The sequence below is a fragment of the Alexandromys fortis genome, unplaced genomic scaffold (assembly GCF_014885135.2).
Source record: "Alexandromys fortis isolate MF-2015 unplaced genomic scaffold, M_Fortis_MF-2015_v1.1 scaffold_43, whole genome shotgun sequence".
Lineage (NCBI taxonomy): Eukaryota > Metazoa > Chordata > Mammalia > Rodentia > Cricetidae > Alexandromys > Alexandromys fortis.
In genome coordinates this window covers 7,694,430-7,711,003 of record NW_026067928.1, presented here as the reverse complement: position 1 = coordinate 7,711,003, position 16,574 = coordinate 7,694,430, and the positions used below count along the sequence as shown (strand labels likewise).

Here is a 16,574-nt window from a genome sequence, read left to right as displayed (position 1 = left end):
CTTCATAGTAATCCTAAATGGTAAATAATTTTGTTTTTTTGCAGAATAGTCTTTCCCTCCTATCCTTAGCAAGAAAATGTTTGGTTTTTCCACGAACTAGTACTAGTATGGATGATAATGTTGTTTGTAAGAGACAGAGATGTGAGAACTAGATAAACGGCTCAGCAGTTGAGAGTACTTGTTGGTCTTGTAGAGGACCCAGGCTTGTTTCCCAGAACCCTTGTAACTTCAGAAGGTTTAGGAGATCTTGTGCCCTCTTTTGAACTCCTTGGACCCCAGACACGCACATAATGCATATATGTAACATACTGGCAAAACGCAAATACATATAAAATAAATCTAAATGAAAAAGAAAGAAAATGTGTTAGTGAAGTGTAACCTCTTTAGAGAATTGACATGTCTTGGTTATAGGAGATATTAATGAAAGCTTACCACATGATAGACCTCTTAACCCATCTTCTGGGTTTATATTTGCTACCAAAACTTGACAAAGGATATCATAAGAAAGGAAAATTATAGACTAACACCAATTATGAACATAAACACAGATATTCCAAATAAAATATTAGTAATTTCCAGTGTATGTCAAATGCATAATACATTGTGGCTAAAAAAGATTTAGTCTAGAAACTCAAGATGATTTAGCATCAAGAAATCTATTTAACTAACCACATTAGTATTGGAAGGGAGAGGAAAAACCTCACATGAATAACTTGGTAGAAAAACATTTGGTGAAATATTTAACAATCTACAAAATAGGAATAGGCAGGTTCTCTACATTGATAAAGAATGTTTGCATCCTTACCCACCAGAATTAACATTGAACTTAATGGTGAAACATATTGAATGTCTCCCATCTGTCAAGTTCAGGAAATGAGACAGAGATGTCCACTGTAAACACTTGCAGATTTTTCTGTAGGGCCTAACCAATACAGTAAAGTAGTAAAATGAAATAAACCATTATAAAGATTCTAAAGGAGGAAATAAAACTGTTTGTATTTGGGTGACACAATTATTATATGTATAGAAAATCCAAAATAAACTTAGAAGCAGTCGAGATGGTGAATACAATTAGATCTTCAGAAGTTAAGCTAGTATTATGTCACCACGTTAAGTTACATTATGTGAAAAAATTGGAAAATAAACATGCTGTGTTTACTTGCAAAGGTCATGCTTTGTATTAGGAATTGTAACTTAATCTTGTCTGTTGGGATTGTTTTGCTTCCTCCACTGTTTTCATTTTAAATGTACTTATTTATTGACAGTGCTAGAGGTTGGACCCATGACTGTGCTGCCAGCCTCCAGTCTCAGATGTAGATGTCTGTGCTGCCAGCCTCCAGTCTCAGATGTAGCCCTTAGTGTGCTGCCAGTGCTTCCAGTTCCCAGTGCTGGCTTTGCAGGCACATGCCGCCAGGCCTGGATAAATTTACATCTTGAAAAATGTGGATAGTCTTTACTATTTTAGTACCTAATCTCTAACACTAAATAGATTCAAATAAAAAACAATGCTTGTAGTTCTACACGTTTTAATTTTACATCTTGGCACTTTTGGGCTATGTTTCACCATTTTTGAAAATAAAGTTATAAGTGTAACCTCTGTGCTCTTGTTTCTTTATCTTTGAATTTTAAGGAGTCCTTGAGATATTGAGGCTTTGTGGAATAGTTTATCATATATCCTATCATTACAGAAGGAAATCAGTGGATAGGATTATGGATGTGCTTATGAGACAGCTTGTAGAAACAAAGAAGTGTTCTATTCTCATCAGATACAAACTTTGAGCCAGCATACCGTAGTCTGATATAAAATGCTAAGATGGCTTTAAAAGCTATATTCCATAACCACTGTAGTGGTTAAACAGATTGTTTTATGTATATTTGATATTTGAAAACATGGTTGTGATACTCAATATTTCCAAGTTATTTGAGTGTGGAAAACTTTTCTACTGTAAGCTCATGGAGCTTAGGAAAGGAAATAAGTAGATTGTCAGAGCTGTTCTTTTTAAAAATAAACCTTGTGTTTTAAAGGATATTCCACTTTAATCTATAAGCATTTGTTTAATTTAGTGTGGAAATATTTATCATGTGTGACTGTACTGTTTTAGGTGCTAACAGCATAGTGATAAAAGTGAAACAGTAATTTGTGTTCAAGGAGAGCAAGAGCTTTGAGTTTGTGTTTTGGAGTGAACCTTCAGTTTATAGATAAGCACACCCCACCTCTTCAGTTTATAGATAAGAAGTTACCCCACCTCTCAAGTTTACTTTAACCAAAGTCTCGTAATTCTGTGTCAGTAAGATTTAGAACCACAAAGAAGAGAAAGACTATTTTTTTGTTTCAAGGCTCTTGCAGTATAGATAGGAAGGAAGACATCACTATCAGAATTTTTAAAATTTATTAGTTTATATTACCTAACAACATTTAATGGTATTTTATATCATGGCTTAAGGAATAAAAAGTTGTTTGTTAAATATTGGGCAGAAAAGAGAAATGGTTAGAGCTTTGGCTTAGGAGGTTAAGATCATTCAGACAGGAAGAATATGGCCTGCAGGGAATGTAGAGTGATGGCTGCGTTTATTTTGGAACTTCAAATTATAGTGGTCAGACTAAATTGTTTGTAGGATGAGTCAGTTTTTCTCTTGTGCTTTTTTTTGCTTCAGTAGAGATAGGTAGAGATGTATTCACAAGTATTTTCTGAGAAATACAGTAATGGCAGTCCTTTTTCTTCTTTGATTTCAAGATTTACATGTTTGGCTTTGAATTTTTGTAACAGATATTAAGTCACTAGGAAATTTTTGTTTGGTTTAGGGCTTATTCACTCAAACCATTCATTTCAAGTCATAAAATGTGATTTAGTTATTTTAAGTATATAATACATTTAGTTCAGCATGCTAATTTTAGGCAGGAATGCTTTAAAGTTTGAGTTTCTTAGAAGCAAAACTTAAGAAATTATGAATGATAACACTCTGAAAAAATTGAATTTGTGTTGGTAGGTGTTGTCTACATCTACTGGCCTTACAAAAACGGTGTATAATCCAGCTGCTTTGAAGGCTGCACAGAAAACTTTACTAGTTTCTACCCCTGCAGTTGATAGTAATGAAGCACAGAAAAAGAAACAGGTAAGCATAAATAGCATGACATAAAATCTGCACTTAGGAAGACTCCTCCAGTCAGTGTGTGTATAAGGCACAAAGTGAGACTAGATAGATAGATCTGTGTGTAGAAATAAGTAGCCCCCCCCCCCCCCCAAGTAGCCCTTCCCTTTCCATTTACTGTAAAGGGAAGTTTCTTCTTTTTGATCTTTGACACTTGCATGCATTTTCTAAGCTTCACGGATAGAAACTTAGCTTTTGTTGCCACGCTTCTTCAACTAAAACTGCCTTTCTTGTATTGCTTTATCTATCTTTAGATATCGTTAGATATTGCTCAAATGATATTTTGATTCTTTTAGGAGGCACTGAAACTTCAGCAGGATGTAAGAAAAAGGAAGCAAGAAATTTTAGAAAAGCACATTGAAACACAGAAGGTAAAATAATAAAAGTATTTGGCAAAATACTGGCGTTCTTATTTCTATTGAATTTAATCTTTTTAATTCATAGTGAGAAGCAGATTTATTGTAATTGGTAGTCGTAAAAATAAAAACTTAGTGTATCATGTGTATTAATTTATTAGCATTGTAGTTGAAAAATTTATGAAGTATATGTATAGTTTATATGGAAATGGCTATCAATGCAAATTAAAAATAAGTTTATTTAGCTCTGTTACTATAGTCTGGTCAGTGAATAATGAAATGAAATCTTTTTACTATTATTGACATGCTTTTCACTAATTGGGATTCTCTACTCCGGGGTTATACAAGAGTAATCAAAAGCCACACCTGACTGATCCGTTTGCCCTGTGTCTAGTCAAAATTGTGAGGAAAATTATAATTATATGCCAGACTTTAAAGCTATTGTATGAAGAAAAACATCTTAGAAATTTTTTGTTGTTGAAATGTGCATTTTGGTACACTAGGCTAAATTAATTAATTTTGATGTGGGATTCTCCTCTGTATGTTGTGAATACTATCTAATAAAGAATCTGCTTTGGGCCTGTTGCAGCGCAGAATAGGGCAAGGTGGGAATTCCAAGCAGATAGAGGTGGAGAGAGTAGGCAGAGTCAAACAAGCCATGTAGCTGCCACAGGAGACAGATGCCGGACAGAAACTTATGGATAGGCCACAACTATGTGGCAATACATAGATTACTAGAAATGGGTTAATTTAAGATGTAAGAGTTAGCTAGAAATATGCATAGGCTAATAGGCCAAGCAGTGTTTTAATAAATATAGTTTCTGTGTTGTTATCTCAGATCTGGGCAGCCGGGAAATGAATGAACAGCTTCTGCCAACATAATCTTATTTTTCCTTTTTTATCTTTTTAATGTGATTGATAAAACAATCAAATTATTTGTGGACATGGAGAGATGGCTCAATGGTTAAGAGTATTTGATACTACTATTTCAGAGGACCCAAGTTTGGGTTTCTACACCAATATCAGGTGCTTCACAATTGCATGTAACCCTAACTGCAAGGTACCAGACCCTGTTTTCTGGCTTCCATGGCCATCTGCATGCACACGGCACAAGCACAAACACATCAATTATAAACTAAATCTTTAAAACTTACTTAATGTGGCTGGCATTTCTTGGCTGACATTTTTGGGGCAGATTGCTCTCTAATTTATGACATTTTAATTAGAAATTAGCTTTTTTTTTTTTTTTTTACGAGAGAGGGTTTCTCTGTGTAACAGTCCTAGCTGTTGTGGAACTAGCTCTTGTAGAGCAGGTTGGACTTGAACTCAGAGAGATCTGCCTGCCTCTGCCTACTGAGTGCTGGAATTAAAGGTGTGCACCACCATCATCTGGCTTAGAGATTAGTTTTGATATGTTTTATAATGTAGTAGAAATGTAAAAATTTAGAAAAAATGTTTTGTTGGAGTACAGTGGTGCATTAATACAATCTCAGCACCTGAGGAGACTAAGGCTGTCAAATTACTTAGTAATTTGTAGTGTAGGCTACATGTTAAGCTTGTTGAAAAACTTATATAAGATTATAAATATGGTCTTTTCTTATTTTGGATGTACTTCATTAAGGTGAAATCATAGTGCTTCATACAAAACTGAAGCTATCTTAACTCCGAGAACACAATTCCATGTGATATCTCCTATCTCACTTCTCCTGTTCAGATCTTATGTTCTAAGAGAGCAAATAATAGTAAAGTTCTTCCCAAAGTAAACTGGTTGTAATTATGCTGTTAGCTCCCAAGCCTGCTCTTCTATCTTTATATACTTAGATATGTCAGCTTTGTTGAGAACAATAAACTAAAAATAGCATTTGTTTTAATTGTTTTACTTTATTTGTTTTGTTATCAGTAGTAGGAGTAGGTCTCTTAAGATTTCTGTTTTAAAACTTGCCAGATGCTAATTTCAAAACTAGAGAAAAACAAAACAATGAAGTCTGAAGATAAAGCAGAAATAATGAAAACATTAGAGGTTTTGACAAAAAATATTACCAAGTTGAAAGATGAAGTCAAAGCTACATCTCCTGGACGCTGTCTTCCAAAAAGTATAAAAACGAAGACTCAGGTATTCTGTTTTGTTTTCCATATGACTGCTTATTAAGAATATCAAGTATGGGTCTGGCGAGATGGCCTAGTGGTTAAGTGCTCTTGTTGCTCTTTCAGAGGACCTAGGTTCAACTTACTTGGCAGCTAACAACTGTCTGTAACTCCAGTTCCAAAGGATCTCATGCCTTCTTTTGGCCCCCAAGTGCACTGAATGAACATAGTGCACAGATACATATGCAGGCGAAACATCCATATATAATAAATACAAATAAGTTTTTTAAAAAGAGCTTTAAAATAAAAATATCAAACATGATTTTTTAAAGGTTTTTTTTTTTTTTAGGATGTATCCTTTGCCCAGAATTGGATTAATCATAACTCTACTTCTTACAGTGTGAAACCTGCTATTATAAAATTATTATGGATAATTTTGGAAAGGTAGTTTGGGACAAACTGATATGGGTACTTGATTGTATGGTCAAGAAGTTTGAACTATGTATTGTTACTAGTTAGTAATATAAAAGGCTCATGATAGGAAGTAACCTATTATCACTGTCCAGAAGAATTTGCAAAGGGAAAAAATTCAGATGTATTACTCTGGATGATCTAAACAAATGAGCAAGATGTTTTTAGATGGCAACAAGTGATAAAATATAGGTGGTACAGTATTTATTCTTTGTGTGTGTATAAAGCCACACTGACATTTCTAATTTCAATCTAAATCACATCCTTACTCTTTTTTAAAAATTATGCTCTACTGTCAGTTTCCATAATGATGACTCGGTTTTATAACATCAGTTGATATTTATCGTTCAAGTTGACCTGCAATCCATTTTATTTATATTCTTTACAAACTAATTGTATTCCAATAAAGATTAGATCAGACGGGGCTGGAGAGATGGCTCGAGTTAAGAGCATTGCCTGTTCTTCCAAAGGTCCTGAGTTCAATTCCCAGCAACCACATGGTGGCTCACAACCATCTTTGCCCTCTTCTGGCCTGCAGGCATACACGCAGACAGAATATTGTTTACATAATAAATACATATTTTTTTAAAAAAAAGATTAGATCAGACTATGATGTTGCTTTACTTTGAGTCCTTTTTGTAAATACTCTTAATTAGATAAAGTTAGGTCTGTGCCTGTTTTCAGTTTTGAATTCTTTCTTCTGGCTCCAGTTTTTACTGGTTTAAAATTTTTTTAAAGTAACTAATAATAACATGGTTCAAAATACATAAAAAGATATACATAAGAGACTCCTTTCCCCAGCCCCTGATAACAGTATCCCTAACACAACTCCTATTGGTACCTTTTGTCATTACTTTGTGTATTTACCTATGTAAAGACATATATTGCTTGTTAGCCCTTTTCCTCCCAGAAGTTATTACATTATTAACTCATAGAAATCATACTCTGGCTGTGGTATAGACAATGAATTTTAGGGAAATCAATGAGAATAAGGATTAGGATACTTTTGCTAGAATGATATCACATGAAATAGGAATGTCAGTTTTCATAGTGACACATACATTTAATCTTGTCATTCATGAAGTCAACACAGGAGAATAACTAGCCCATGCCAAAAGAAAGGGGGAGAAAAGAAATATGAGCAAAAGGATCTTGTAAAATTCAGAATATTAATTGTTATTTGAAACAATAATAACTTTTTCAGATGCAGAAAGAATTGCTTGACACAGAATTGGATTTATATAAGAAGATGCAGGCTGGAGAAGAAGTCACAGAACTAAGGAGGAAGTATACAGAATTACAGTTGGAGGTATGTTTATCACAATCACACAGTTGACTTGGAAGAAGTGGTTACAGTTATGGTTAACATGAAAATGTGGGTTTGGGGTCTAGTTAACAATTGCTGACCACCGTGTATTTGTGGGGGGTGGATTTTTACAGAATGACTAGAGAAAATATTTAAAAAAAAACAAACTTTATTTTGCTTATTAATTTATTCATTTGCATAGGAATATGAGGGCCGTTTGTGGGGTGTGTTCTCTCCTTTTACCATGTGGCTCTTGAGCATTGACTGCAGTGTATTTACCCTCTGAGACATCTTACTGCTTACTGGTGTCCATTTATAGTTAATTTTATTTCTTCTTTGTTTTTGTTCTCTTTTTCTTCTTTGGATTAAATACAGTTAAAGGCTTTTCAGGTAATTGTATGAAAACAGTCTTTATATGTGTAAAGTTATGTAGGCATATTGTATTGTTGAGTGGCTAAAGAATAGACTCAGCTGTAAACCTTTTTAAACACATGCTTGTTTAAGTTTGGCCTATAGATGGTGCTGTGGCTGTTTTAAAAGAGAAGATAAGCTACATTATAATTCAGTTAATGGTTATATAAGAAACTCCTCATGCAATTGATCTCTTATTAAAAAACATGATGCTTAACATTTATTAAAATGTATAGAAATAAAATTATATAACAATAGGAAACTATATTAATGTCTGTTTACTGTTGCTTGATACAATCTAAGGTTTTTTATTTTTATATATTTTTTTAACATTTTAGATCATTTTGCTTAATTAAACTTTCCTTACAGAGTATGTTGACACTGATTTTTTCCCCCTCACCTTACAATGCAGTAGAAATCTGTTTAGTGCTGTATAAGTTTTAAAGATTTAACTTTTAGAACCTACTGGCCATGTCCTGGGCTAGGTCTTATCTGAAAGTTAGAGAAAGCTATGAAATTTTGTCCTAAACATGTATACACTTGCATTCCCTTGAAACATGATCTGGTTTGCCTACATATTCTACCCAAAACAATAGGTTTCTTCCATTAATTTTAAAATTATTTTCTCCTTATGAATATTTTGTACCATTAGTACCATTAGTATTGTAAAATTTCTGACATATGATTTTAGTAAGTAAATAACAATAGATAAAAATAACACAAAAATTTATTGTTCTGTGTTTTACTTGTTGTAATTCAGCCAAAGGTAAAATGGTATTTTCTGTTCTTTTATGGTGACTCAGCTTTGGTTTTCAATAATACTCATATATGCAGTAATGTAGTAGATTCCAGAATATAAACATTATAGTAATTCTGTTATCATTAATAGAGACTCGTTGGCACATATTCTATGATTAAGTATAATTTAAAAAGGTCATACTGAATATGCTGCTTGACTATAGGATTTTTTAGAGACCTTTAGATTGAATCTTCAAATTATAGGCTTGCTGTAGCTTAATTTTCAGGGATTATCTGTGTGTCATTAATATTCTGAAGGGCATACTTTTCATACGTTTAATTTTAATAACCTTGCCCCTTTAAACTATATTATTTTATTTCAGCATTTTTTAATTGACCAGTTAAGAGTTGTATATGTGTATGGTATGTAGCATGATGTTTTAGTATATGTATACATCATGAAATGAGTTATCAAAGTAATTCATACATATTCAAATTCTTATGAAAATATATCAAAAATTTCTTCCCTAGCTGTTCTCATATATCATCTACTATCATCAGTTGTACTCACTGTACTATACAACTGATGATAGAATTTATTCCATTGTACATTTTGACCAACATTTCCCTTATTTTCCACACCAACTCAACCCTTGGTAATAGCCATTCTTCTGTTTCTATGAGATTGCTGTTTCAGATTCTGTGTGTAAATGAAATCTTACAGTAGTTGTCTTATTTATTTCATTAAGCATTATTATTTGATTTTATGTGTTTATTTTTTGGTGCTCATAATTTGATGTTATTGCTTGGATGTCAAATAACCCTTATCAGCATGTTCATCATTGTTTATCTTGCTTACAAAGTTTGTATATATGGTTACTCAAATTAGAAATAAGGAGGGAGTCTTGATCACACCCTTTCTTTGTTCAGCCTCTATATATTCAGTTAATTACCAAATTTTAGGTGAGTTGCTCCTAAGTTTTATTTTATTCTTTTGAATGAGTGTTTGCTTGCATATATGTGTGTATATGTACCACATGTATGGATAATGACCATGGAAGTCAGAAAAGGATCTCTTGGAACTGTCAAGCACCGTGTGGGTGTTTGAAGTTGAACCTAAGTCTTGTATAAGAACCCATGTCAGTAATTTACCTGTCTAGAAATTGAGCTTGTGTATGTGATTTATGTGTATTTGTATTTATGTTGCATGTGTGCACAGGTGCTAATGCATGTGTGGAGGCTAGATGCCAAAAGTTAATGTTGAGTGTCTTACCCAAGCTTCACTGTTCATTCGTTGCTCAACGATATGACTGGCCAAGAGGGCCCAGGGGTCTGCCTATCTGTGTCTCTCTGATGATGAGATTACAGATGTACATTATGGTGTTGTCTTAATCAGGGTTTCTATTTTTGTGAAGAGATACCATGACCACTGCAACTTTTGCAAGGGAAAGGATTTAAATGGGGCTAGCTCACAGTTGAGGGATTTAGTTCATTGTTATTGTGGAAGGAAGCATAGGGACATAACAGGCAGACATGGTGCTGGAGGGGTAGCTGAGAGTTCTGCATCAGGATCAGCACACAGCAGGAAGACACAATGACATACTGGACCTGGCTTGAGCATTTTAGACCTCAAAGCCCACCCCCAATGACACATTTCCTCTAACAATCTACCCCTGCTCCAACAAGGCCCCACCTCCTAATAGTGCTGCTCCTTTGAACCTATGAGAGCAATTTTCTTTCAAACCACTACTGATGCCCTTGTTGTGTAGGGTGCTTACATGGTAAGCATTTTAATGACTGTGGCAACTGCACAGCCTGAAATTTTACTTAGGGTTAATGACTGCTAACATAGGTGTTGATGAAATATTGGTATAATCAGGGAATGGTGCTCCATGTGAAAGAAATGGTATGGTAGAATATTGATATTCTGTATTCTATGGTAAGAGCAAAATACTGCATTTGAGAAAACTTACTAGACCAGTTTAGTCAACAAAAATGAAATAGCATTCATTTAAAAATTATATAAAGCTTGAAGGGTTGGAGTATATTCAATGTAAAATGTGTTTATTATTTATGTAGGTCATGCTGTAGTCTGTATTAACTAGACTTTTGAAGGAACTAGGAGATCCAGAGTTACCAGTCTTCTTGTCCTGTGTCCTTGATGGCTTTGAGTATGAATTTAGTTTGGGAGGGAAGAAGAAGGATGAGGTGGCAAGATGGCTAAGTGTGTGAAATTGGCTAGCTGACAGGTTTGATGACTCGAATTAGTTCTCTGGGGACCTATTTGGTGGAAAGAGACTGAAAATAATGTAATAAAATTGTAAATGTTTTTAAATTTTTATATTTTAAATACTTTTAGAAAAAGCACATTCAGTAATTTTATATTTTTCATGTTTTGTAGTTATCTAAATACTTTCTCAGATTGTATAAGTATATGAATCATTTTTGAAATTGTAACACATGGCTTTAGTTAACACAGGTATAGTATTGAATTTACTTGTTATGTTCAACAAGTAAAGAAAATCAATGGAAATATTTTAAAATCTGAAAGCTCAGAAACACAGAGTTAGGCTTTTCAAATTAGAGGTCTAAGTGCCTACTTACTACATGTGTAACCTATGCACTTTTTCTTTTCTAGGCTGCTAAAAGAGGAATTCTTTCATCTGGCCGAGGTAGAGGAATTCATCCAAGAGGTCGCGGTGCAGCTCATGGCCGGGGCAGGGGCAGAGGTCGAGGAAGAGGTGTTCCTGGACATGCTGTGGTGGATCACCGGCCCAGAGCCTTGGAGATTTCCGCATTTACAGAGAGTGACAGAGAAGATCTTCTTCCTCACTTTGCGGTACTTTCTTAACCTCTAGCAAAAATAATACAAATAATTGTTTGTTGGGTTAGTAGATATAACTAAAGGAAAGGTTAGGAAAATGTATAGTAGTCTTTTTTGTTAGTTTTTATAAAACAGAAACAGGGTCTCTTTGATTATTTGTGAGAAATATTTTTTTTTTTTTTTCAAGACAGGGTTTCACTTTGTAGCCCTGGATGTCCTGAAACTCGCTTGTAGACCAGTCTGGCCTCAGATTCAGAGATTCTCCTGTCTCTACCTCTCAATTGCTGGGATTAAAGGTGTGGTTTACCACGAACCAGCTAAAATTTTATAATTCTCAAAACTAGATAGGCCTTTAAATACTATAAGGCTAATTATTTAAGCGTCATTGTTTCAGAGAGGGACCTTATGAGTAGGTTTATGTTGATAACTTAAAGAAAAATAGGCATGTTATCTAGACCATTTCGATTTTTAAATATGAAAATAAATTACAAGATTTTCATAGAGCCTAGTAAAATTGAAGGAAGATATACTTTTGATGTATAATCTAAAAGTTGTCTTACTTAGATCAAGGGTAAAATTTAAGAAAGTTTATCTAATGGTAGAGTGGCTAAGAGAAGGAGATTCCTTCCTGGGATTCATAGGCTAATGTGCAGAATGGAGACTATATCTACCTTACCCTTTCATTATAGTTATTTCAGTGTTTAGTGTTATCCAGAACATAAGTTACTAGACGTCAGTATTAACCTAGGTATTCTGGTAATTACATCAGAGAGAGGAAGAGCCATCAGTTCTTTACTTACAGAGCTTTTAAGATACATTGCTTTGACGCAGGTCAGTTGAACCAAACTTCATTTTAGTAAACACTTAAAGACCCCAATGACTAGTTTGACCCTGACGTGTGGTGAAAAGATTAGTGGAGGAAAGTTTAGCAATTAATAAAATTGAAACTGAGAACTAGAAGAATAGGTATTAGCTGTCTTCATCATTTAGAAATTTATATTTCGGTTTTTGGCATTCATATTTCAAGCTTTTAGTTAATATTTATCCAAATATAAGGAAGTTTTGAAAGAAATAATTGATGTTTATGAAGTAACTAAAGTGATTAATATTTAAGGCTGAGGAGTCTGGAGAGTCCTGTGCTTGTTGGATTCAGAAGCATAAAGACTGAGAACTAGAAATGTGCTTGGCGATGCAACTCAGCTCTTCCCTCCTCTGTGTCCCACTCTACAAAGGAAAGGAGATCCAGATAATCTACCTGTCTTGTATATAGTTATTGAGCTAATTAGGGGACTAGCAATCAATATGCTAAAATAATCGTTTGTTATAATCGTGTTTTGCTGAGACTAAGATGTTTGAGAAATAAATATTCAGAAACTTAAGAATAGAAATTGTTCCATAAACTTGGAGATTTTTAGCTCTAAGTTAGAAGTGGTTATTTGCTCATGAAGAATACTAGTGTTAAACAAGAGTACACATATCAAAGTTTAACTTTTTTATCTCTGAGCATAAGAGACAGGGTATAGAGATTAAGGACCGTTGACAGAAAAATTGCGTTTAACAAATGCTTTTTAAAATTTATTTAGTTAAACCAGTAACAATGGTAATAAAAACAGTTGAAATTTATTGGGGATATTAAGAATTACTTGAATGACCACTTGATTTAGTCAGGATTCTCTAGAGGAGTCTCATAAAGAGTGAGGGGGGATTTATTAGAATGACTTAAAGACTATGGTCCAGCTAGTCCAAGAGTGATTGTCTGTACCAATGGAAGTTCCAGGAATCTAGTAGTTGTCCAGTTCACAAGACTCACTGTCTCAGCTTCAGTATTACACCGAAATCCCCCCAAAATAGACCATTCTTGCCAGAGAAGGAATGGACTTGCTGTTGAGAGTGCTATCAGCAGGCAGAGAGAGCCAGCTTCCTTCTTCCATGTCCTTTATGTAGGCTGCCAGCCGAAGGTGTGATCCAAATTGAAGATGGATCTTTCTACATCATACTACCTGGATTAAAGGTGTATTTTCACACCTCAAAGATCCATAAATGGGTCTTCCCATTTCAAATAATTTAATTAAAAACAAAGCAAAACAACTCTCAAAGGTGTGCCCCATCTTTGGGTTTTAGTTAATTCCACATAGTCAAGTTGACACTAAGATTGGCTGCTATTTTGCCCATTTTTTTTTTAAGGTGAGGACATGAAACCTGAAGAGATTAAATAACTTGTACAAGTATAAATTAGTTCACAAAAATTTGTGTTTAATGAATTTATGGCTGTACTTTTATTTTGGAACAAAAGGAAAATATTAGTAATATACAAAGAACTAATCTTCAGGTAGTAAAATTGCTGTTTAGAAAAATCTTCCTTAATTTGGGGAAAATACAGCAAACTCCAATCAGGCATAGTATAATTGGGTTAGTATTTAAGTATTGTAAATTGTGTATGCCATAATAGGATGCATAGTAAGGGAACCCATGCTCAGTTAATGTTGAATTTACAATCAGAAGGCCTGGATCTTCATCTTGATAATTTGCTTGACTGCTTGGAAAAATTGCTTGAATTCTCTGAATCTTTCCTCCCTTTTACTGAAAATGATACTAGAATTTCCTAGTTTTGATTATTCAGTATACTGTTTAAGAACAAATTTACCTTGTCCTAGGTTGGCGTAATAAGGAAGGTTGGTAAGCAACCTCAGGCTTTGACCATTATTATTTTATCCATTATTTCTCAAATAGAGCATAATGTCACTAATTCTGGGAAGTATAGAATTAGAACTGAGATTGGAAGATGATAGGATTAGATGAAATTACTATTTGTCTTTTAAGCTGTATAAGTTATATATTTTGGGTTATGCTTATTACTTTTCTAATGCAGTTGGGGTTTTAGATATTTTAAAACATTTATTTTGAGGAAATAATTTGTTAATTTACAGCAATATGGGGAAATTGAGGATTGTCAGATTGACGACTCATCACTTCATGCGATAATTACATTCAAGACAAGAGCAGAAGCAGAAGCTGTAAGTGTTAAAATAATTAAAACTTCCAATTTAGATGATTATTATTTCCTTAAGTTTTAATATAAATTTCAAGTTTACTGATTAATTGTACTTTGACAGAAGGTAGACTATTTGAAGTGCAAGTTTGTGTTTATGAAAGAAATGTCTTTATTTTCTTAGGGAATCTGTATGTAACATTTTAATATAATAAATATAATGCTAATACAATATGATATTGAAGCATGAATAATAAAAACTCAGAGTCAGATATTGGGGTTTAACCTGAAGGTCAGAAAACTAAAACAGCCAGCTAGTGGCTCTTACCTCTACCTCAGTCTGAAATGACAATCCTGCCTCCAGAAATCTCAGAATGAGACTCTGTCTGAGAGCTCTCTCCTCCCATCTTAAAATCTTCTCTAGGGCTGGAATTAAAGGTGTGCACCCCTGAGATTAAAGGCGTGAACCTCCTGGTTTCTGTGGCAACTAGTGTGGCTACTGGGATTAAAGGTGTGTGTTACCACTGCCTGGTGGGTAAGGCTGACCTATGAGGCTGTTTTACTCTCTGATCTTCAGGCAAACTTTTTTTATTAAAATGCAAATGAAACGTTACTACATCATATAGCATGTATAAGTTAGACACCAAGTAGAATTTAATATTGCTTTAACTCGATATAAGCTCTTTTTATAGAAATTAGGGCCACTCTTTCCACTGTTTACTGTTTTATCTGGACATAGTCTGCATTAGTAGAATAATGGTAAGAGTTATCTAGGGTAGATGTAGAGAAAGTGTGATTTTTGCCTGCCCTTTTTATTTATCCTTCACCTATGAGTTCTGGGTCCCTGCAGGTTGAGTTCTACAGAAGCATCTCTTGTTTAGTCTATGCCTGAATAGGCTGCTGTTATTTGTCCAAGAGAAGATATGTCACTCTAGCTTTTAGAGTCCTTGTTATATAGTTATCTTAATCGATATACTTTGAATTGTCTGTTTTGTATTTTTGAAATGGGATCTTTATGGCAGTGTATCTCTGGTTATCATTGAGTGCACTATGTAGACCAGGCTAGCCTTGAACTCACAGAGATGTGCCTATCTCTGTGTCCCTAGTACTGGGATTAAAGGTACGCATCACCATGCCCCTGCCTTGCGCTTGAATTGTCTTTCAAAAGACAACCCAGAAATATCTTAAGTTTATGTGTGTGTGTGTGCGTGCATGTTTACATTGTGTAATTGCATGTTTGTGGGTGTGTGTGCATGTGTATCCATGTGCCTGTAGAGACCAGAGATTGATGTTCAATGTCTCTTTCTTAGTTACTCTCATTTTATATTGAGGTTGTGCCTCTTGATGAGCTCACCTTGATGTAAGGATCCCCTGAATTCTAGGATTACTTCTGGACTGTCATGCCTTCCTGGCACTTACTTGGCTAGTAGAGATCTGAATTCTTCTCATGCTTATGTGGGAAGTACTTAACCTTTTAATTACCCACCTTGGCTTGTAGAGCAAGTTCTGGGGTAGCCAGGGCTACAAAGAGGAACCCTGTTTTGAAAAAATCGAAAAAAAAAAAAACCAACACATTTTTTAAAAAAAAATTGTGATTGCTGGGTGGTGGTGGCGCATGCCTTTAATCCCAGCATTCAGGAGGCAGAGGCAGGCGGATCTCTCGGAGTTCGAGGCCAGCCTGGTCTTCAAGAGCTAGTTCCGGGACGGGCACCAAAGCTACAGAGAAACCCTGTCTCGAAAACCCCAAAAAAAAAAAAAAAAAAAGAGTAATTATTTAAAAACAATAGTTTATGTGTGTTAGGTAGAACTTTATTAAATTTTCTCTGAGAGGTTTTAGTTTTACATGAAGAATTTCCCTCTACATATTAATGATACTTGCTTCTACAAAACATGATGATAAAATTTCCATCTTTTTTAGTATTTTGAAATAATACTTTTTTTTACTAAAAAAATTTTTTTAAGAATTTTTTTTCCCTTTAATGGCTGGGCTTCATGACATGTAATCTCATTATTCAGGGTCGTCATAGTTAATTTGAAACTAGCCAGGACTGTATAACAGAACTGTCTCAAAGCAACAATAATAACAAAAAGCAAACCAAATGAAACCTTTCTGGATGAATCTTGATAACTTGGAGGATTTTGAAAATATAGTGGATTTTTAACTGTGTTTACACTGACATGGGACTATTTTCTATTCTTCTTGTTTTGTGCATTTTTATATATAGTCCTATTTCCATTAACATT

At 34.3% G+C, this 16,574-nt stretch overlaps 1 protein-coding gene across 21 annotated transcripts in view; it reads left to right on the top strand.

Annotated features, from left to right (window-relative positions):
• Rbm26 (RNA binding motif protein 26) overlaps positions 1–16,574 on the top strand; it is a 74,826-nt gene that overhangs the window by 43,428 nt on the left and 14,824 nt on the right. For all 21 annotated transcript variants that reach the window (XM_050144642.1, XM_050144641.1, XM_050144635.1 and 18 more), the window contains 6 exons: positions 2,989–3,114; positions 3,447–3,521; positions 5,452–5,619; positions 7,267–7,371; positions 11,156–11,356; positions 14,269–14,355. In XM_050144642.1, the coding sequence (XP_050000599.1) occupies positions 2,989–3,114; positions 3,447–3,521; positions 5,452–5,619; positions 7,267–7,371; positions 11,156–11,356; positions 14,269–14,355 (762 nt within the window). The remainder of the gene's footprint in view (positions 1–2,988; positions 3,115–3,446; positions 3,522–5,451; positions 5,620–7,266; positions 7,372–11,155; positions 11,357–14,268; positions 14,356–16,574) is intronic.